Raw genomic sequence first — 22,170 nt, 5'->3', positions numbered from 1 at the left:
CCTACTGATGAAGGAGACAAGCCAAGAGGTGACGTGCAGCTAGAGACGTTTTCATCCCAGCAGTGTGAAAAGAAAGAGTTTGCCCTGGAAGAATTCCAGTTCCAGGTAAGCATCCCCTCCTGTCTTTAACTGGGTGGCTTCAGCACAGCTTCTGTTAGCTTGGGCTTTTGAAATAAGATGCTGTTTTTGAAGAAAAATAATCTGGTAGAAAATTCTGAAAGTGTTTTCTTTTTATTTGTGCACTGTTCCCTCTCTCTCCTTCTGAATTCTGCTCCCAGGGAGGCTGGGCTATAGCAGATGGCAGTGTAGGAGTGTGGAAGAAGCCTGGTACTTCCTAGGCAGATATTCCTGCAAGCAGGAGTGCGGCTCCCCCTCCCTAACTCGGTTATCAGAAGGTCTTAAAGCTTGGTGACACCAGGCAGGGTGGTGAGAGCACCAGTGCGGTATTGGGGCTGAAAAATGTCTTTTTGCTGAGCAGTGAGGGCACAGGGTAAATGTAATGGTACTGTAACAGAGTTAGTGATAGACAGGGAGTCCGTGCAAGGTGTCATGGTTGTTTTATTCTCTCCTGGGTAGCATCCTGGGTTTGGGGGCCCCAAAGTCTTCGCCCAGTGGGGTAGCACTGTGCCAGCCCTTTCCGTTGCCTTCCTGCTTGTTGGTGGATGTGTTTGGCTGGCTGGGCGTCAGCTGTTGGCAGTGAAGAACTGCTGCCCGCTCCAGGTCCTATTTATGTAGCTTGTAAGCTTGCTGGAGCCAGCACTGCATGGTTTAACATTGAGTTAGTGGATAACTTGTGTAGGAAAGGAGTAAAGGTGAGGTTTTTCACCTCTGTGCTCGTTTCTGGCTACCGTAGAGTCGATGCTGTCTTTTATTATTTTGGTGACTAGCAAGACAAACACAAAAATGGAGGGATTGCTATGAGATTAGAATCAGCTGGGCCATTCAGAAAGGCAGAACCAGCTACAGATGGTACTGAGGAAATCGTGATCCTTCAGGAACCTTTTGGCTGGCTTTGGTCCTGGCCCATGCAGGCAGCGGGGCTGTTTTGCACTGGTGTAATTTGGTGTAACTGGATGCTTGTTGCTTGATTGGCAAGTTGTGCACAGGGAATGCTAAAGAAACAAATGAATTGAGGCAGACTCACCGTGTCCGTAAGAGCCCATCAGGTCTAGTGCATGGAGTTTAATCCTATCCCTACCTCTTTTAGTTTTCTTGTGGTTGATAAAGCAGCTGGATCAAGGGTCCAGAAAAGCCGCTGTCCTTTAAGAAAGCTATCAAGGATTGCTGAGTAGGACTTCAGTGGTGAAAAGCTGCTCTGTGTAAGACAAAAGGCCTGGGGGGGGGGAGTGTTGGCACAGCAGAAGAGGTATAAAGCCTGATAAAAAATCTTTTGAAGAACCTGGCAGCTTGTCTTAACGGTGGAGGTAAGGTGCAGTACCAGCTTGCGTTATGTCATTTTGAAGCCTGTTCTCCACAAGACAGGCATAAAGTAGAAATATGATTCCCCTATCAATTAGTTACTGAGGGTTTTAAGTTGCTGTTAATAACTTACCATAGGTTTGTTCTTGTGGGTTTTTGTTTTTTTTTTTTGTCAACAGCTTACTACTAATAGGAATGAAATTGTCCTGAGCTTTGTTTTTTTTTTTTGCTAGGATTTGTGTCTGTTTTTCCATTTCTCTGCTCGCTAGTTAGTTGATCCTGGCCTGTCTTTCCTTCTTTGTTCTCCAGGCCTCCTCAATCTAGCTGGAAGGGCTTATTTTATTTTCCGTGCAAGGTGAATGTAGAGCTTAGCCTGAGCACAACGGCTCCTGCCCAAGAGGTAAGGAAGTATGTCATAGCCCGGGTTGTAGAAGTCAGCAGCTTCTACCTGACGATTCCTGTTGTCCCAAGTAAAATAATCACAGTTGTACACCTCTTGCCTATTTATACAATAAGCATTAAGGTTACACTTTATTTACAAGTTTTGAAAAATGTACAGTTTCTTACATGGGTTACTTGTGCAAAGTTATACTTCTCAACTAACAGACCAATGTGCACACAAAAGACACTGGAACAGTGGACAACACAACTGGAAGGTTTCATCCCACACTGCTGCTTAAGGTACTGTATCCAAATGTACTAACTTAGCCTTACAAAAAAAGTGAGTCTGGACTTAGAACTGTTTTTTTCAGAGTTGAAAAAAATACTTTCATAAAATGGAAGGAAAACTAACTCAAGCATGCAGCAGTAGCTCACGTAAACCACACGATAATCAACAAGGAACAGGAACTGCAGAGACTACCCCATACTTTATTCAAACTTTCCACAAGGCAAAGTTGGATCCCAAAGAGCTTAGCTTTCTCAGATAAAGATGAGGGGAGGGAGAAAGACACTAAAAGAGTAATTCCACCTCTGGAACACTCCAGGCTTTACCTCTTCCTGAATTGGGAAGGTCTCTCACTCAGAATACCACAGCTCCACCTGCTTTTGTCCAGTAATGCCTTAGCAACAAGGCTATAGAAACTTAGTTAAGCAGTCTCTGTAGGCATGTCCTTTAACACACTATTTAAAACAAAATAAAAAAACTGGGTTTCTCACCCTCAGCAAAGATGAAAGTACCACAGCTGTAGTGATTTATGTATACCTGTACATAAATCCTGCATGGGAAGTGCAGAAGTGACTAGCATTCCGTGGTCTTACTAATTGAATGGCAATTGGTTTAGCTGTGTTTTTTTTTCATAAGTAAGGAGTTGATAAACCAATACAGATGGGAAACAAGGTTATTTCTTCACTCAGTACTTACAAATGCAGTGGGGTCTAAACCAATGGTAAATGACCAGCCTGGACAGATCAGCACTTTAGTAATCAGTTAAAAAATGTGTATGTATATAAACATCCCTTTTATCAAGCTACACATAAGCATCACTGTGTATAACACAATTACAATTAAAAGCTTAGTGTACACTACAGAAATGCACAATACTGCCCTAAGACTGGAGAGGGACCACAGAAAATGAATTCAGCATCAGTAATTCTTTTGCAAGTAACCCAAGTACAGTACATTTGACTTCAAAGTGGGTGCTTTCTGATGTCCAAGGAGAAGAAGCTTCAGCAAGGGAGGGTGGCAACAGCACAACAGCTATTCTGCTTTCAAAGTAAATGCAGTGATGCTAGGAGGAAGATGACGACTCAGACACTTCATGTATTTTCCTCATCACCAGAGTGTTCATTTGCATCATCCTGGGTCAACAATCACGCCAACTCTGTTCTACTATTGCAGAAACCCGTTTTTCATATTCCCGCTTATTCTCTTGGTATAGCTGAGCTGCCTGGCTGTTTGCTGGACTGTTAGGATTTGGCTCATCCAATAGAGACTGTGCAAAAAAAGAAAAAGACTCTTAGACACACGACAGCACGTAGGGTTTCAGCAACATATTTGTTAAGCTATCCACAGTTCTAGTACGAGCACAGAAGTTCAGCTAGCTGTAGGTGAGATACATTGCATTATTCCAGTTGGACATTACTATAAGCTCTCTCTTTACAGTGCAGCAGTACCCGAGCAGTGGAATCACTGGATGTGTCCCTGCAGTGACCACTGTGTGTCAGTAAGTCTAGAATTTACACGTGGTAAGCATTCATACTCTATCAAATATCAACACATAGCTGCTGTACTGGCTACCAGGAACCAAAACACTTTTCCTGAGCTTTTCTTTTTTTTTGTCCAAGCATCCTAGTTTCATTCTGCCTTTTCATGCACAGTTCTTTTACCTGTATGGATGTTAAGATGGAGGAGACATCGTAAGTAGGACTCCAACGATTCTGAAGAATATCCAGACATATACTACCATCTGCATAGACTAGAAAAGGTTCAAGAAGAATAGCTTAAAACAGAAGTTGTACAGCTACTCAATTTTTCTTAGTATTGCCTGATCCTGAAAAATCTAGGTACTGACAAACAGTACAGAAACCAATAATGTTTGAGACTTAAATTGACCAGACAAGCCTGCAGGTAGGAAGAGATGAAGCTTGTCACTGGCAGCTGCCTCAAACCCTGCTCATTCTTCAATGGCAAGCTTCTCTGTGACACTGCAACCAGCGCTACAGAAAGGATGAAAACCATGAAGAGATTTAAGGCAAAAAGTTTATGCTACCCACATGGGAACCAAATAAAGAATACTTCTTTAAAGAGCTGTTTACACAAGAGGTTCCCCGGGAAAGTACCTACAGCAGTCACTGCCTGGTCTCCTGTCTCGTGACAGCTTCAGAAGAACCTTCCCTGGATGCACTTAGACCACACATGCTTAACTTACTACATTTGAAAGTTTCAGGTACTTCTTCATGAAGCTAGTATTTGTTCAGAGACAAGGAACCAGCCTTCTAATTACCAAGGGAGGGGCTTAATTAAGTTATCTTACTATTACCAGCTATGGTTGGAAACTCATAGTACTACATCTCAAGGTATGTACAAGGTAAGTACATCTCAAGTATGCATACAGGCAGTCACTTCTGGAAAAATAAAAGTGATACTAGACAACCGCATTCAGGTCGTTTTGATATGCATGCAGTATGTATAGACAAAAGTTGAAGGCACCTGCTATTTAGGTAGCAAATATTCTGTCAGGTTTAACAATAGATGGTTGAGAGAGAATAGACTCAAAAATACTGGGCTGTGTCACCTGAAAGCACAGAGGCTGCTCTTACTGCACCTTTAGTCTCAAGCCTGAGCGCTGCTCGCACGCGCACCCCTCATCAAAACCCCACAGAACCACACTGGACTGGTGCTAGCTTATTAAGTAGTGGAAACTTGTATAATAAGTAGTGCCTTTCTATAGGGCTTAGAGAAAGCTGTAATTAAAATACATAAATATTGTGTAAGTACTTACCATTTGGATGGAACATTTTAGAGACAAATCTAACAGTAGGTGGCTTGTTAGGATATTCTTCTGTGAATTCTATTGTAAGTTTGAAAGTTCCTGGAGTTGAAAGAAAGATAGGTAACCTTTAGTCAGAATGAATTGACACAAGGGATGAACAAGTAGCATTCCTCCGTAAGCACACACCAATACGACTGTGATTGTACATACATGCTGGACAAAAATTACAGATTGCTCAGGCCTACAGCGATTCTTCTCTCTGCAAAGAGTTTCTCCCCCTAACTTACTGCTAAAAAATGCTTAAATTTCAAGGAAATACTTTAAAAAAAAAACAACTCTTCCCATCACAAGATCATTTTGTAAAAAAGCAGTATTGCAAGCAACATTCGTATTGGAAATTTTAAAAAACACAATCTGATCATTTACTTCATGTTCAATGGCCTTCTTTTGAGTACAGTTCATTAAGAGGGGTCAGAAAACTGTATAATTAAGTCCTAATCCAACTGATCTAACAGCCTGCATCAATCTAAGTTATTTTAGCCCTTCTCCTCAGGCTATGCTAATCTGAGAATCAGAAGTCTGTCAACTAACTTGCCTGAATGTGGCACCAAGGCAGCAGGCACTGCTAGTGAGTCCCATCAGTAACCAAGGACCTCCACCTTTCCCATACTATCACGTCAGACCACCCAAGCCTGGATATGTCCTGTGAGAAATACCTGGAGCGCCCCTGTATAAAGGCATAGCTCTCCTGCAGAAGGAATGCACCTTGTAGTAATAGCCATAACAAGCTGCCATAGCAGGTGTACCACTTCTTTTTTTCTTCCCCTTAAAGAAAAAGATTTCAACCTCTTTTCCTTTTTTCCCCTATCAGTAAGGGTCTGTAGTATTTCCCAGGGGCTCCTTCCTTTGCAAGGACGAAAACCACAGCATTGAGTTGCAAGAAATGAAGGTCACTGCTTTGACATTCCCGTTTGCATATGAAGACAGACTACAGATGCTTCAGAGCTTTCCGTACAGCAGTGGAAAGTCTCTGTCCTAAAAATAAGTTTTTGCATGTTTGTTTTTTATTAGCAGCCTACCAACATGGGAGCACAGGGCTAGCAGCATACTATCTCCCTGTAAAACAAGAACAGCATGGATTTCTGAACAAGTCTGTGCATTGAGATTGTTCAAGTAAGTTGAAAGCCCCACTGCAGACTTCCAGTTTTACTCTTGCTCATACAAAGGCAAAGCAGCAGATTTGCGATCATCTTGAAATCAAACCCTGGAAAGCTTGCAACAACTTTGCCAGCTGCGAACATCTGCTCAGGACTACCTGTCCTTCCCGACACAGCGACAACCCCAGGCAACACAAGCACTTGATTCTAAAGTACTGGGAGAACTCCCAGCGCTCTCCGTCCCAGCTCCAGCTCTCAGTAGCCTCTTTATGCACTACTAAAGCAGGCACTTCTGTGGGAGAGTGACTAAGCAAGCAGTAGGCTGGAGAAAACCATCAGATAATAGAGTTCAACAAGCACACTCCAGAAAATGTTATTTTAAAACACTGAAGTGGGAGCAGAGGGGACAGATAAGATGGCCAAAGAAGAGTATTGAGGGCAGTCTGCTCTTGGAATCCATTTAAAGCTACTAAAAAAAAGGGAAGCCACCTGTCCCAGCAGGGACACAACAGCATTACTTTTACACGAACCTGAGCGAGTGGCTAGACAGCTTCCAGCTGGAGCATTTCCCCACTCAGATTCTCAAGGCAAGACCCAGAGAAGCAATGGCTCTGTGAAAGAGCCCCCAGGTCATGCATTGAAATCCACGTTCCTTAGGTGAGGAACAAGCCATATGGAGGGCAAATGCTCTGCTGCCTGTTCTAGCTGCCTGTGTGATGGCAGAGAGGCAGGACACTACGTTAGCTGTTACCGAACTCTCCTCTCGAGCCAGGAACCCTGCACTAACCAAAATATCGTAATTCGGTTTCAGAGGAACAGGACTGAGGATGGGAGGAACCTGGGCTTCCATCAGTGACAGCGTTACCACGTTACGTGCCACGAGCACAGAGATTCTGAGAAACACGGTGAAGGGTAGGATAAACGTCCCTGAGGTCCTACTGCAGACACCTGCAATTGAATCCTCTTAAACCAGAAGATGGAAGGTAGGCTGCTGATCTAAATTAGTAGTTGCTCTGAGGCCGAGTCAGCCTGCACACCAAGATGTGAAAACACCCTCTGAAGTCTGGGGGTGGAGGGAACAGAGGGCTGTTGGCAGCGTTCTTCCACACAGCAAGTAAGCAGATGTGCTCGAGCCTAGGGATTTCAGTTCAGACAAAGCTACAAAGCCTCAGAAGCTGAGAGTGGAGAAGGGCCTCACCAGAACAAGGATGAAGAACTGTAATTCCCACAGTGTTGAAATTATTACACCTCCCGTACAACTAAATCTTTTCACAGTCCACTTTCACGAGAATTAAGGTATCTGAAGTCTTACAGTACCACTGGGGAGTGACAGAGACTGAACACAAGAACACAGAGTGATTTCTGAAGAACACTGCCCAGCAAAAGGCTTCCCAAGGAGGGTTATGGAACCCCAGCAGGGGTCTGAACAAAGAACAGCTCAATGCTGTTAGATAAAAGGTTCCTTAGTTTTACCTACATTAAGCTTAACCAGATCTGAAGCAGGCTGCTGTGAGTCCTGTCACTGGAGGGAAAAGCACAGTGCCGGCACCCCTAGCCCCGTATCTCCAGGCTGCATTCAGTCCGTGGTTATCTGGCAAAATGTAAGGTATGTCCCAGAGAGACAGAGATAAGCATACCCCGCAACACAATGCGTTATCTGTTTTCCTGAGCGTGTACTGTGAAAAACACACGCTCTGCTATGAAAAGAGCAATCCATCATGCACCAGGACTGTGTAATTAGATCAACCAAAGCAGGACAGCAGTGGCAGACTTGAGCATTCGTTTGAACTTCGGACTGCTGCAAGCACAAGGTGCCCCAAGTATCCAAGATAAAGGCACAACGCTACCACAGAGGGAAGCACAGACACAATCAAAACGTCAGGGCTCTCTGAAGCAGTCTCCAACTATATGGAAATATATGGAAAACAGCCCTTACATCACCTGTTAACCTCACACTGCGCTGGAAGAGCCTGAACACGGAAACAACCTGAATTTCACCACACTGCAAGGAGAGGGCTTTCTGCCTCTAAACATTGAGTCCTTCTATTCACAGCAGAGCACTGAAAGCCTAGGCAGCTCCGGCAACCCCTCACCGAAGTTCAAAAGGGCCCTTAATCCCAAGTTTTTGAGATAATAAAATACATTTGATCCACCTATTCTGCATTCAGTGTTACGGAATACTCAAGTTCCAAACATTAGTCTTCTAGTAGAGCTACTCTACCAAATTTCTTAACTAATCACTTGGAAAAAAAAAGTAACTGCCTAAAGTATTTAAAATACACAGAATCTTCACCAGAAAACATCTGGCATTTACAGGCATACCTACAGGTGCCACCTCCAAGGATAAACAGAGACAAAGTAGTTAGCCAAGACCAACATAACAGTTACGGAGTTTTTCTTATACTTTTGCCATGAGTCACGGAGATCTAGGATTAATTATAGCCTGCACTGAAAGTATCTTAAAAAATGCATCACTGATTTCAGTTGGATGGCATTTCATGTCTGACAAGTTTTCACAGGGTTGCTGAAGGACTCACCATAACACCAAAAAGACACTAGCTGGACGCAGGTGTGCCACAAGGACCCATTTAGCCTGCGTTAGAAGCTAAGAAGTCCTTTTAATCTTCAACCCCAAACAACACCAGTTGTAGCGCAGTGAAGTAGACGTCAAGAACAAAAGTAAAAGAATTCTGCTCTGGACTTCCTCAAACATCCGGCCTGTTTCCTTATGCAGCTGACTCACATGGGGACTTATTTGCAAAGCACTTTCAGTGTCAGAACAGCACACAGAATTCAAATAATTTGGAATGACAGCACTTCTACACCAGGTTTGACATCGCTCCAAACACAAGGATCCCCAAAAACACCACCCAGGACTCAACGAAACCTTAATAAGGTTAAATTAGCCTTCAGATATCCAGGTTTAGCAACTATAAACAAGCCCCGATGTTTTTTTTTGTTTGTTTGTTTTTTTGTTTTTTGCATGTTTTTGTAAGCCAGCCTAGCAATAGGCCTCACGCTTCCTCGGAGCAGGGAAAAAAAACGAGTTTAGTGGATGTTGGGTACGTGGGTGGGCAGTGAGACACCCGCCCTCGTCCCTCCCGGGTCCCCAGGCCCCCACCTGTTGCCAAGCCCCCCCAAGGAAGCCAGCCCCGGACAGCATGGAGCCCCCCGGGGCAGGACGCAGCCCCCCACAACCTCACTCACCGTCCTCGAAGGGGGTCCCCTCGGGCCTGCGGGAGGGAAGCAGAGCACAGCGTTACCGCGGGCGGCCCGGCCCCAGGGGGAGCCCCGCCGCCGCCCCCGGCCCCACTCACCCGAAGATGACGGCGTTCCACACCATGATGTTGTTCTCGGAGGGGGCCCCGCTCACGCCGGCCGGGGGGTCCTCCTGCAGCCTGCGGGCACAGCCGGGCCTCAGCGCCGGGACCAGGCGTCCCCCTGCCCCCCCCCGTGCCCCCCGGTGTCCCCCCGGCCCCTCAGCTCCCCCCCGCTCCTCCCCCGCCCCTACGCACTCGGCGTAGCCCCGGCAGGCAGCCGCCCGCCGCTGCGCAAACGGCGTAACCCGCAGGCGGGCGGCGCGGCCCGGCGCTACGCAATCTGCGGAGCGCGCCCTGCCCCGCCGCCATGTTGCGCTGCCCCCTCCTCTGCCGGCGGCCGGGCGCGGCGCCCCTCGGCCTCCCCCCCCGCCGCCCCCGCTACCTCTTGAAGTCCCGCATGAGGCGCCGACGGGCCGGGGTGGACATGGCGGCCGCCCTTACGAATCGCTCATACACGGCCGCGGGCAGCGCGGGGCGCCCGGCAGCGGCGGCGGCGGCGGGAGGCTCGGGCTGAGGCGGCGGCCGGGAACGATCGCGGCCGCTACCACTGCGGGGGGAGGGGGGGGGCGGCGAGCGTGGGCTGCGCCGAGCGCTGCGCTGCCGCCGGGCGCTCCCGGCACGTACCAAGCGCCGCGGGGGGGGTGGGGGGGGAGAGGGAGGAGCCGGATGCTGCGGGGGCGCCGCGCCGTGGCCGCGCCCCCCGGTGGAGCGGCCACGCCCCCCGTGGAGTGACCGCGCCCCCGTGAAGCGACCACGCCCCCTGTGAGGTGGCCACGCCCACGACGGCGAGGCCCCGCCGCCCGTCGCCATGCCGAAGGTGGTGTCGCGCTCCGTGGTGTGCTCCGACACCCGCGACCGCGAGGAGTACGACGACGGCGAGAAGCCGCTGCACGTCTACTACTGCCTGTGCGGGCAGATGGTGCTCGTGCTGGGTGAGCGGGGCGGGGGGACGGGGTCGGGCAGGGCTGGGCAGGGCCCCTCGCGGCCCCTCACGGCCCCTCCCCGCAGACTGCCAGCTGGAGAAGCTGCCCATGCGGCCGCGGGACCGCGCCCGGGTGATGGACGCCGCCAAGCACGCGCACAAGTTCTGCAACGCCGAGGAGGAGGAGAGCGTCTTCCTGCGCAGGTGGGGAGCCGGTATCCGGGGGCTGGGGGGCCGCTGGGGGCTGCTGTGCGCCCCGCAACCCCCTGAGCCCCCTCTGTGCCCCCAGGCCCGAAGGCATAGAGCGGCAGTTCAGGAAGAAGTGCGGCAAGTAAGTGATGGCGCATGTTGTCTGCAGCCGGCTCCCTGCCCTGTGTAAGCTGCCTGTGATCCCCTACAGAGGGTGTTTGCTCCCTGTGATGGCTCCAGAACCTCTGCTCCTCCTGCCAGGGCACTGTGCTGTCACCTCGACTCCTGCCGCAGCCGTACAGCTCGGTTTTGTGGCTTGGGAGAGCAGGAGCTGAGTGTGCAAAGGGAAATGGGCATCCTAGCATAATTAAAGATTAATTAGTGGGTTTTGATTTTAATGGCGGCTGATCTATTCTCATGTCTTCACTCTTCACTTCTGAACAGATTCTTCGACCTCTTATAGTACCCTTCAACCCTTAATTTTTGCAAGAGTAGGAGTGTGGTGGTGGCTTTCCTTGGTATTTTTCAGTCTGCCTGCTAGGTAGCTATAGGAAGCCAGAACGCACGTTTTCTCGCACACAGATGTGCTTTTATTCCAGGTGTGGACTGCTGCTCTTTTATCAACACCAACAGAAGAACGCTCCGGTGACGTTCATCGTTGATGGTGCTGTGGTCAAGTTTGGGCAGGGCTTTGGGAAAACAAACATATATACTCAGAAGCAAGAACCTCCCAAAAAGGTAACCTGCTTTAGAGCAGTAAAAAGGCTGTCTTGGCTTTTCAAAGAGGTGTGAGTAAAATCAAATAGTAGGGGAGGAAAGAAAAAGCAAGAGGAAGAGGAGGACCCATAAACAATTACACAGTTCTGCATCTTCTCCCTGTCTGTTTGCCTTAAGTTTATGATTGGAGAGGTTGCTGCAGCTTGGAGTCCTAGCACTAAAGAAAAGCAAAACAAATTTGGCAGTCTGGACTTTGCCTCATTTTGGGGATCAGTTACCAGAAAGTTTCCGTTTGTAAATAGATCAGGCTGGTAATCTGCATGGCGATTCTCAAAATCTGGCTAATCTACTGCGTGTCAGTGAGTTTGCCTCTGATAATGACAGCACTATGCCCAGAAATTCTGTGCCACACACAGGTTCAGGAAATCTTTATGACTTGCGTGAGAAGTCTTAAAAGCTTTGGAGGGGGAAATAGCCCCTAGTGGCACAACTCTTCCCGGGTTTAACAAAATACTTTGCTTCTTATCTAGGTGATGATGACCAAACGGACCAAAGACATGGGCAAGTTCAGTTCTGTCACGGTCTCCACAATTGATGAAGAGGAGGAAGAGATCGAAGCAGTGAGTTTTCTCTGCCCATAGTGGCAGTCGTATGAGTGTTTGGCAGTTGTCCCAGCTGGCCACCGATCAGAGCTGATGACCATTTCATCATTGGGATGAGATGTTGATGCTTTAGGATTTGCTGTTGCAAAGGGGCACTGTGTGTGTTGCAGAGGGAGATTGCAGACTCCTATGCACAGAATGCAAAAGTGATAGAGAAACAGCTGGAACGGAAAGGAATGAGCAAAAGAAGGCTACAGGAGTTGGTGAGTGTTTTGTACAGAGTTGAACGGAAGTCCCCGAGATCTGTTAGCTTTGCGCACAAGCTAAATGGCTGGTCAGACTATGAGTATAGAGACTATATGGTATAGTCATGGGTAACGAGTAGCTTTGGGAGGACCATTTTTCCCTTACAGGTTGTGTAGAGAGATTTTTCTACCACTCTCGAACATAAAATCATATGCAGTTACCTACAGAACTAACTGAAGAGCAGACGGCAGAAATTTTGCAGGGAGACCTCCCATGGCCTGTTAGACAAGGGGCATGGAGGCACAGGACCATGCTGAGGCTTTGTCACTCAGAGCACCCCTAATGCTGTGCTCTCAAGCCTGCTTGACAGAGCAGGTCTCTGCCATGAGGTATCAGGGCAAACTAACACCGTAGTGGAGGACGTGGCAGCTCAGCTGCTGCCTTCTTCAAGGGTGCCTTGAATTAATAGCAAGAACGTTACAGCTGATCTTACCTGCTGTGACAGGATAGTAGGAGATGGGGGTGAGAAAAATGTGCAGCTTCCACCTCAGGATAGGTGGTGTGAAATTGTGTCGTGTGCAGTTATTTTGGGGCTTTTTATGACTTTAAAGGTGGTACTCCCTTTTGGTACCACAGGGGAGGAGAGAGTCAGAAAAAGAATTGAACTACTCTTGCTTCTATGTGAGAGGCTTGCAGTGGCCAGATAAGAAGGGCAGACTTCACTGGAGCACTGAAAGGAAACGTTTCCAGACATTATTTAATTGTGTCATATTTTTCTTAATCAGGCTGAGCTGGAAGCTAAGAAAGCGAAGATGAAAGGAACTCTGATTGATAACCAGTTCAAATAAAGCACTCCACATCTGCTGTGGATTTGGAGACAGGTGAAAACTACCAGGAACTTCAGCAGGTTTGTTCCCAAAGACATCGTTCAAGAGCAGTGTGCTGCAGCCAGCTTGGAGGATGAGTACCCCTCTGGTGTAGGCGATGCTCTCCTACCAATTTTATTAACTCAAATAGCACTGGGAACTTTGCTGAAACTGGTTTTCTACACAATGGCAAGCAGTTCCAGCCAGAATATTTAGTTTTCATAAAATCTTCACTCGGTGCCTTTGTGAGTTCAGTGCGTCTTCACATATCTTTTTATTTTGAGAATTTTCAGATGTGTAAGATATCCATAAATGTACTGGAAAGACAGGACCATTGTACAACAAAGAGATCGTTACAAAAGTAAGCTGCATTCATGTTGTTCACTTGTGTATTTTTAAAATGTGTTCAAAACACGCAGCGTCCTCAGAGAGGTGCTGTTTCAACACAGGTTAGAATCACTCGGATGCAAGGCTTGGGGATCAGGCTGCTTCTCACCCTGAGCAGCAGAGAGGCTGTCACAGGCAGTCAGCACAAGCTTGGCTGGAGGTCTTAGTCCCTGGTGAACACTGGAAAGCTGCAGTTGTTCAGAATTATGCTGCCCATTACAAGAACATGAAATCAACCCTATTTTAAACTACTGAAAACAAAACCTGCCAGGTATTACACCACTAATGAGTACAAATATATAGCTGGAAACTACTGCTATGATTGCTGATCAGTTAAGGTAGAATACACTTGCATCTCTGGATGGTCTGCATCTCTGAATGTTCTGCCAAACAGTAGTTGCAGCTGTAAAATATGGAGAACAAAACTTTTGAATGCATTGACCATTAAGAACTTGGACAAAGACAACATTAAGAATCTGTGTATAAAATGCGTTGTTTGGGAAATAATATTTTGTATCCCTTGCATGATGTAATTACACTGCTCCTTATGTCATCCCCATGTCAGTGTTGCTCTACTTGAGATTAAATGACATGTTATGGATTTGAACAAAAATACTTTCCCTAGGGTGTTCTTACTCCTGAGTATGGTGACAACCTGTGAGCAGTGTGTTAGATGCTTCATTTCTCACAGTTCTATGAAAGATTTCCTATAATCAGTATACATTTTCCATCTGACTTTATAACCTTAACTGGGAAGGAGGTCTGCTTAGATGAAGGATGTTTGCCTCTTCCCTTGGAAAATTAATGTGTGAGGGAGGGAAAGAGCTGGCAGCCTGGGTGGGATGTGTTGGTCAGCGCTGGAAGGCAGAAGTGTGTGTGCTGATTAATGCCAGGATGGGGAAGCACATACTCAAGTTAACTCGAGCAGTGCTGATCTGGTTCAGTGCTAATCCAAAGCCTGTTTCTAGAGCTCTCATAAGGTGGTGGGTGTCTAACAGCTGGGAAGGGCTGGAGAAATGAGTGGGTAGGGATCCTTTACACAAAACCCTTTACCGAGTGTGGTAGCACAGTCTAGCCAGGTGAGGGCCTTAGGGCTCCCTAGGAGCAGCCCAACCCCTAAATAACCTCAAGTCAGACTCCCTCCAACCAAAGAAATATTTCTCCCTGGACCCAGAGAAAGGGCAGAAGACATCCATCATTTATATACAAAGTACTGCTGAATTCACCTGCCCGTTCCTCTGAAACTAGAAGGTGTACTTAATGGCTAACATCTGTATTTAATTTTCTTTAGAAATTGTATTGAAATTCCAAGTAGGAGCCAAAGATGGAATATAGCTTAGAAATTTGAAAATCAATTTTGAAAGCGTGAAGTCTGCTTGGATGCAGACTTAGTCCCCAGGTGTCATAAAGGATGAAGTGTGGTCCTGCTTCAAGAGACACCAAGAACAAAAGCCCACTCCAGACTGGTGTAACTTGTGTGCCTTCCTCTGGAAACACTGAAGCTCAACACCCAAACGTGTTGTTGGCATGGTAGTATACCACATACGCACCAGGTTTTTGGTAGCCTTAATAATGGGATGTGAGTCTGGGTGGGGTTAGGAGTGGAGGAAAAGTCAGTTGGAGTGGGGCTGCCAAAGGCAGGTAGGCAGGAGAAAAAAAGAAGAAAAACAGCAGGGAACCTGTTAAATAAAGACGTGGCTGCAGGTCTTGGGCTAAGAATCAACCAACAGTTAGGTACAGTTTACAGTTATAGTTAGGGTTAAGGTTGAGAGGGACAAGACACGGGGCTTCAGCTGAAGTGGGGCTGTAAAGGGGCGGCCAGCAGGGCTGGGAACATCTCTTCAATTTGATGAAGCACAAAGAAAATATGGTAAGCACGCAGCTCAGAGCAAGTTGGCCAAAGTAGCTATTACAACCATCATCAACTTCTCCAGCTGCAAATCTCAAGCCCTGAGGCAGTGTTAACAGCACAGCAAAAGTACTTTTTCTCACTTTTAGAATACCAGCCCGTGCACAGCAAGTGTTTGTTTCATTCTTGTAGAATGCTCTCTCTTGAGAGCTGCCTAGTTCATCTCAGGACTCTCTCATGGACTCGGTCAGAAAGGGGAATGTATTCTGCCAAGCTTGCCATCTCTTTTATATTTTTAATACGCTCTAATTATGCAGTGCGTGGCTGAAACATCTACAAAACAGACTCTGACATGATACATTATTTAGCGTGTATTTCTCACCATGCTTAACTAGCCGTAGGTCACAACAATTTAAATCAAGTTGGAGTTTCCATTTCTAGATCTAAGTTAAAAGATGTTATCTGACGACTGCAACAGGAAGCAGGGGCTCCTAGTTGAAGTGCTCGATTTAAAACAAAATGTCTTGTTGCAAATAAAACTAGCTATTCTGTAACGTTTTTTACACCCTGGTAGTAACTGGTTAAGCTGCAGTGTTCAGACCAGACAAAGGTCAGATTTTGTGTTTCCATAAAAACCAGCCTTAGTTTTTATATCTCTGTAAATAGAGGTGGGTAGGTTTTTTCCTTTCTTTAGCTGAGCTTGTACGTAAGAACTTGTCCGGATGTGGAGGTATTGCAAAGCAAAGCAGCATGTGAATTAAAAGTGGAGGTGGAAATCTACTCCAAAAATAATGTCAGAAATAGCCAGTCTTACCTTAATGTGTTTCATGGGTTAGTCCATTCCAATTTCCAAGAGCCTTAGGAACAACATGGTCTGAATTGCCATGTCAGGGTAATTCCATGTGTAGCAATGCTGCCTTATTCCTCATAACCTTTAAAAAAATACAACAACAAAAACCACACACAGCTTGTAAACATTGAACAGAAGCAGTAACCAGAAATCCCTGGTGTTGATTGCAGTTGGAAATGGGAGTGATGCAGCGTCCCCCTGCCTGCCACCCTGCACACAGGGGCGGCACAGGAGTGCTGAGTCGTGTTCCAAAGAACGGCACCCGCTGGGGCCAGGCCAGGTACATGTTAAACATTGGCAGAGCCCTTCACCCGCTCCTGCAGCAGGTGAAAGGGTAACTCGGGCGAGCTGGCACAGAGGTACTTGGCTCCACGTGCAGCCTCATGGGGCGATGCCACCGCAGTGCCCGGCACCAGACGCTCTGCAAAGCTCAGCCTCAAAGCACGAAGGAGGCAAATGTTTCTGGCCAGCTATTACAGCTCGCCCTTGGCTGTGCGGGTCCTGGTGTAGAGACAGCTTGCTGTGACTCCCTGGGCTATTGCAGTGGCTATTAATAAACACAGCAACTTTTTTTGGTGCGTGACAAGGCGAGCAGCTGGGGAACAGCGCTGACAGACCAGCCTGAGCCCAACCAGGCACAGCTTATGCCGGTGCTATCCAAAAGGCCCATCAGGCCGCATACAGGCGGGCCCACGGCCCGGGCCAGCCCTGCCGCTCTTTCATCTGCACCCAGCTATTGCTACGCATATCAACGTCCGATCTGCTTGTAAGTTCTGTCCCCAGCATGCTGGGTTTTGGGTGGACATCAAGGGATCGATTTACCCTGCATCCTCCCCCCGCCTCTGCAGCTGTGGCCGGGCCAGGCCACGCAGGAGCTGCTCCAAACATTTAGCACCGCTCGGCCCCTGCCCCAGCCGCTGGCAAATATTTAACACCATCCCGTACCCAGCCTGCCTGCGTCAACAGCTCGTAAGCTGGGGATTTACAGCCGGGAGCTGCTGCCAGAGGGGCTGGGAGGAAAGCAGCACTACGGGAGCTTGCCCACCCCAAACGCCAGCAAAGGTGCAGCCCCTGAGGAGCAGAGCATGACCTGAGGGACGGTCAATCCTCCTCACAGGAAAATTGTGTTTAAAAAGAAAATCCCCACAAGAACAAAGCCCCTACCCCTTCAGAGATGTGCCTAGGCACAGCCACTGGGCCCCCTGGCACCCAGCCCGCTTCCCCAGGCCATGCTGCTCACTGAGGAGGCACCAGAGGCACCCCATGCTGCTGGCTTGTGCTCCCAGCATGGGAGGAAAGCATTCAGAAAGACCCTTGAAATCCAGGAGAGCTCAGCAGCAGGTGGCAATAACCTCTGAGAGCCCTTAATTAATTAAGGTGTGTTTGCACAGCCTGCCAGGGCCTGGTGCGGTGCCCACAGCTGGTGGCAGGGCTCTGCTGCTCATGGGGAAACCTCCAGCGCGTTTTGTTCCTACCGCAGGTAGTGGAGAGATCTCAACCACGGGAGCCCAAGGATGGTTGAAAAGCAGCAGCCGAGGCTCTTGTGGACTTGCAGCCCCTCTGGCACCCACAGAGCCCCACGGCAACCTGTGCCACCGTCCCCTGACACAAAGTCACGCACCCATTCTCACCGACCTGACCGTGCTGGCTGCGGGCGGCTAGCGCCGTGCTCACGCCCAGCTGCCCTGGTTCCATTTCAGCAATAACAGCAGCTCCCGCCCTTTGCCACACAAGCACGTGTCTACCTGCCTCGGACAGCAGCTGAGATCAGTTTCAGTGATTGAGATAACTGCTTCCAGCAGGTCTAAGCAGCCAGAGGACCAAAGAACAGAGGCAGCAAGGAATCACCCACTGTCAGCCCGGTGCTGGCGGCACGCAAACCAACAGCTGGGCTCAGGCAGGTCACAGACCCCAGAAAGTCTGGGTAAAGGCCAAACCACACACATTGCAGAGTCTTGTTTTCCCCATATTGCCCCAGCAGCATGAAGGAATTTCCTCCCTCCCCCAGATTTGGGGCTGGGAAAAGCTTAGCTTTCAGGGGGTAAGCAACGGGTCTGGGGAGCTGGCTCCCTGCCTGCTGAACCCAGCAGGGCCACAGGAACCCCCTACTACATCCCAGTAGCACAGCACCTCCACACAAGGGTGAATCTAGCCAGGGGCTTTAAAGAAAGAGCAGCAATTACCTGCACTTATTTTCTCTGGCTGCGTTTTAACATGTCCAAGTAGGGAGTTCGGTTTCTAAGCCAGAGCATGTGATGCCAGCTCTTCTCTTCCAGACTGCAGTAAATACTCCTTCGACATTTCCCTAGTCTCCCAGGCATTTAGCTCAGTTGGGAGGGCTGGTGCTTTGCACGAAAAGGTTTGGGCACTTTGCATTTTTAAAGAGAGGTTTCATCAACCCCATGGAACAGACAGACCAAAGGCAGGACTGCTGGCACAAGGCCAGCACCTCCCCCTTCGTTACTACCAGTCCCTATTGCAGCACCCACTGCTGGCCTCCATCAGGGAGGAAACACCACACAGCTTTCTCCACAGGCTGCATTGTGTTCACCTGCTGGAGACCAGATGCAGTCTTCCTCCTCTACAATCACTATGCAGAGGTCCCTCACCCCCTCCTCACACTGCAGCTGCTGTGAGAACAAATATGAGACAAGGAAAATTGGTGTCAGATTTTTATTTCTTTGTACTCTTTAAACAGGAGTGACTGAAATAGAAACCATGTTTGAGTCCCATCAGGGGGAATGACTTGATAAAGACAGGGCAGGCGGTTGCCCCTGCCCCATGCCAACCTGTATAAATATCTGTCACTTATTAGTAACTAGACAGTTTTCATACAAGTCCATGAATGGTCATAGATAACATACTATAACATGCCAGTTCACAACAAGAAATAACTTATGTGTACTTCTTGATTTCATCATACAGAACTAAGACAAAAGCACCACCCATTCCTCGGAGTACATTCGACCATGCACCTTTGAAAAATGCCTTGGAACCCTCGTCTCGGGCAATCTTCCGCCAGCAGTCGATAGTGCCGGTGTACATTATGTCAGCTGCAGGAAACAGACAGCGTTAGGAATCAGGTGCCCATGACCCCCAAAATCCAGGTCAGAAAAGGCCTAATATATCTGACAGTTTTACAGCCTCAAGTACATTCCGTTTCTTGACTTACTTTCCCCAGTACTACCATGTTAGAGAAGGAGATCGCCCAGGAGATATGGTGTTGCTGCTGAACTACCCCCAGGAGACACTGGCAGGACCGGTTTGAGCAGAAGGCAGCTACTGTTTGCCAGACACCAACACTTCCAGAACCTAAAGCTACTGCAGTCAGCCAGGCTGAGCCTGCAACTAGGGACTTGCTTCTTGGCCCAGAAACGCTAGTCTGCAACATCCTTGGGCAAGCTTTGCCCTTTCTACCTACCGAAATAAACCTGACTTGTGCATGCCACCTTACAGGAATGCTGCATAGACTGATCTGTCTGCAGGCAGATCTGCCCAACAGCTACTTCTGCAGCCCCTCCTTTAAACTGCAGGGTATGAGAGAACATCGACAGGTTTTGGCAAAAGCCAAAACACTCTATCTTCACCTCAGATCCACCATCAACTGTTGATCCAGATGTTGCCCAACATTTCCCAACACAAGGAGGTACAAACTTACTTCCTTTACGCCCAGACTGCATCATCATGCGACGACGAACCGTATCAAAAGGATAGGAGGTCAAACCAGCAACAGCGGTAACCGTCTGAGCGATCATCCAGCTCACAACGATGTGGGTGTTCTTTGGGTCAGGAAGCATTCCTGCAGAAGAGAGGTTTTGCGTGAGAACAGCAGGTGAGCCACCAGCACACACACTACAGGTCTGCTGCAGGCCAGCATCTCCATTTTAGCGTGATTTCACTCCACCTACCCTTTGCAGTGTCATAGATGCCAAAGTAGGCAGCTCTGTAGATAATGATGCCCTGGACAGACACGTTGAAGCCTTGGTAAAGGCCCCTGAGGCCATCCGACCGGAAGATTTTCACCAGGCAGTCACCGAGCCCGCTGAACTCTCGGTCGGCCCCAGCTTTACCCACATCGGCTGCCAGGCGGGTTCGGGCAAAGTCAAGGGGGTAGACGAAGCAGAGGGAGGTAGCACCGGCGGCGCCCCCAGATGCCAGGTTACCGGCAAAGTACCGCCAGAACTGGGTCCGCTTGTCCACGCCACCCAGAAAGATCTGCTTGTACTTGTCCTTGAAGGCGAAGTTAAGCGCCTGGGTGGGGAAGTACCGGATCACGTTGGCCAGGTTGCCGCGCCAGAAGGAAAGGACGCCCTGCTCCCTCGGGATGCGCACCACGCAGTCGATGATGCCCTTGTACTGCTTGTCGGCGGCGATTTGCTTGCTAGCGTGCTGCACCTGCGGGGGCCGACACACGGCCGTCAGCTCCGCTCCCCGCGCCCACCCGCCGCCCCCCTCCCCATCTCCTTGCGGCGACCTTGGGGTGGCCGCGGCCCCCGTCCCCGCCGCTCACCTGCAGCAGCAGTTTGACCCTCTCGATGGGGGCGACGGCCGTCTTGGAGATGGCTGCCGCCACCCCTCCGGCGAGGAAATCCTTCAGGAAGGACACGGCCGCATCGGCCATGGCGGGAGGCGGCGAGGCGAGGCCGGGCGAGGCGCGGGCGGGAGGCGGCGCTGCGGCGGCGGCGGGGCGCGCTGCCGAAATGGCCGCCTTATATAGGGGCGGCGGCGGACACGTGGGCGGCGGCGCGCCACCGCGCCGCGTCCCGCCCGCCCATTGGCGGAGGACGGGGGGCGGGACCGCCGCAGCGGGGCGGGGCCGGCGCGGCAGCCAATGAGCGGCGGGGCTCATTGTAGCGTGCGGGAAGCGCCGCGGTCGGCCGGGGGCAGCGGGCAGGGCCGGGCCGGGCCGGGCCGGGCCGGCAGCGGGAGGCTCTACCGCAGCAGTCACGGCTCGGTGCTGGACGAGCTCCTTGGGCACACACACCCCAACTTCACCCGAGTTACAGGGCGCCCACCTACGCTGAGCCTGCAGTTCAGCCCTGCTGTCAGCTTCGTCCTTATCGTGCCGCCATTCCCCATGGATTGGCTGCTGAAGCACCTCGCCGCAGTGCTGGGTCTCCTGCTGTCACCTTTTGGGGGATTTGTCACCAGTTGATGGGACTGCACAGTGCAGAGGCTTTGCTGACAGAAGGTTGATAAGTGACTGATAGCTCTTCGGAGTACATTCTAATACAAAGGGGTTATTGGCATGTCAGAAGCAAGTTAGAGGTAACTTTGACTCTCGTGAGGTTGGAAGAGCTGATCTAACACTCTTATGCACCACCCATCACTCAATCTTTAAGAAATACAACATTAGTAAAAATATATGTATAAACATATAAAAGTATACTTGGAAGAGGTAAGGGCACTCTTAAAAAACTAGCTCTCCCCAACTCACAAGTCACATCTCCTTACTCATACACCTCGAATAAACCTCGGTATTATTGCCTACGCTGTGCAGATAGGGAAACTGAGGCGCAGATAAACACATCCACCAGGCAGGTTGGCGAGAGCCAAAACTACTTACAGCCTGAATGTGATGCAGGTCTGCTCCCTACCATCTTTTGCCGTCCCGGTCTGCATCTCTCTCTGAGAGGGAAGCCAGAACGCAGCACCACCGTAGCACAACTGAGCAAGTCCGTTACTGGCGATACTGCAAGACCTCAGCTGCAGGGTACAGCAATGCGAGTTAGGTGCAAGGCTGGTCTTACGATCATCCCTGATCTTTCTGCAAATCTCTCCCCACATTGACAGCCTGTCCCTGCATTGATCTGCCACTGCCTCACTCAGCTGTGACCCGGCCTAACCAAGCAGTTTGTAAGATTTACTTATTTCCACTCAGCAGTGGAAACCACACAAGGTTCAAAAACACATGAGGAGCTGGGGAAACCAGGCAGTGCTGCAGCTAGGGCGGGAGAACAGCGGGCGCACACGCCCTACTGAGCTGCAGCGATTCGCAGCTTGCCGCAGCCGGAGGCCGGTGGGACATACCACAGAGGGCACGGCCACCTTCCCGTGTGGACACAGGCTTTAAAGTTTTCTCTAGGAAGGTGCCTTTCAATTGCATTGGCAATGGCAATAACCCAGTGGTGTTGCAGAGAGTTCCCTACCTAAGGACATGCTGTGGCTCCTGGGCTGCAGTAGTTCAGGTGGGAAAGTCACAGTGCTATTCT

The 22,170-nt window shown here is 49.4% G+C and overlaps 3 protein-coding genes and 1 long non-coding RNA gene across 4 annotated transcripts; 1 reads left to right on the top strand and 3 right to left on the bottom strand.

Annotated features, from left to right (window-relative positions):
* Nucleotides 1–1,915: 1,915 nt before the first annotated feature.
* Nucleotides 1,916–10,055, bottom strand: UBE2A (ubiquitin conjugating enzyme E2 A). Its single transcript, XM_040572274.1, has 6 exons — nt 9,713–10,055; nt 9,328–9,408; nt 9,218–9,243; nt 4,863–4,952; nt 3,748–3,836; nt 1,916–3,353 (listed from the first exon to the last, which is right to left on the bottom strand). Exons 1-6 carry the CDS (start codon nt 9,754–9,756, stop codon nt 3,225–3,227), a joined length of 459 nt encoding a protein of 152 aa, XP_040428208.1. The 5' UTR covers nt 9,757–10,055; the 3' UTR covers nt 1,916–3,224.
* Nucleotides 10,056–10,079: 24 nt separating this feature from the next.
* STEEP1 (STING1 ER exit protein 1) lies at nt 10,080–13,872 on the top strand. The gene is made up of 7 exons (XM_040572280.1): nt 10,080–10,262; nt 10,339–10,456; nt 10,542–10,583; nt 11,041–11,179; nt 11,689–11,778; nt 11,931–12,023; nt 12,792–13,872. The coding sequence occupies exons 1-7, from the start codon at nt 10,139–10,141 to the stop codon at nt 12,852–12,854; spliced, it is 669 nt and encodes a 222-aa protein (XP_040428214.1). The 5' UTR covers nt 10,080–10,138; the 3' UTR covers nt 12,855–13,872.
* Nucleotides 13,873–15,793: 1,921 nt separating this feature from the next.
* Nucleotides 15,794–18,087, bottom strand: LOC121077240. Its single transcript, XR_005823966.1, has 2 exons — nt 17,594–18,087; nt 15,794–16,040 (listed from the first exon to the last, which is right to left on the bottom strand). It is a non-coding gene; the product is annotated as an uncharacterized LOC121077240 (long non-coding RNA).
* A 530-nt stretch (nt 18,088–18,617) lies between these two features.
* Nucleotides 18,618–20,650, bottom strand: SLC25A5 (solute carrier family 25 member 5). The gene is made up of 4 exons (XM_040572273.1): nt 20,469–20,650; nt 19,867–20,353; nt 19,617–19,757; nt 18,618–19,011 (listed from the first exon to the last, which is right to left on the bottom strand). Exons 1-4 carry the CDS (start codon nt 20,577–20,579, stop codon nt 18,854–18,856), a joined length of 897 nt encoding a protein of 298 aa, XP_040428207.1. The 5' UTR covers nt 20,580–20,650; the 3' UTR covers nt 18,618–18,853.
* Between the last annotated feature and the right edge of the window lie 1,520 nt (nt 20,651–22,170).

Source organism: Cygnus olor, chromosome 13, assembly GCF_009769625.2.
Source record: "Cygnus olor isolate bCygOlo1 chromosome 13, bCygOlo1.pri.v2, whole genome shotgun sequence".
In the NCBI taxonomy this organism is placed as follows: domain Eukaryota; kingdom Metazoa; phylum Chordata; class Aves; order Anseriformes; family Anatidae; genus Cygnus; species Cygnus olor.
Note: the sequence above shows the minus strand (reverse complement) of the source record. Positions and strands in the feature narration are given on the sequence as shown.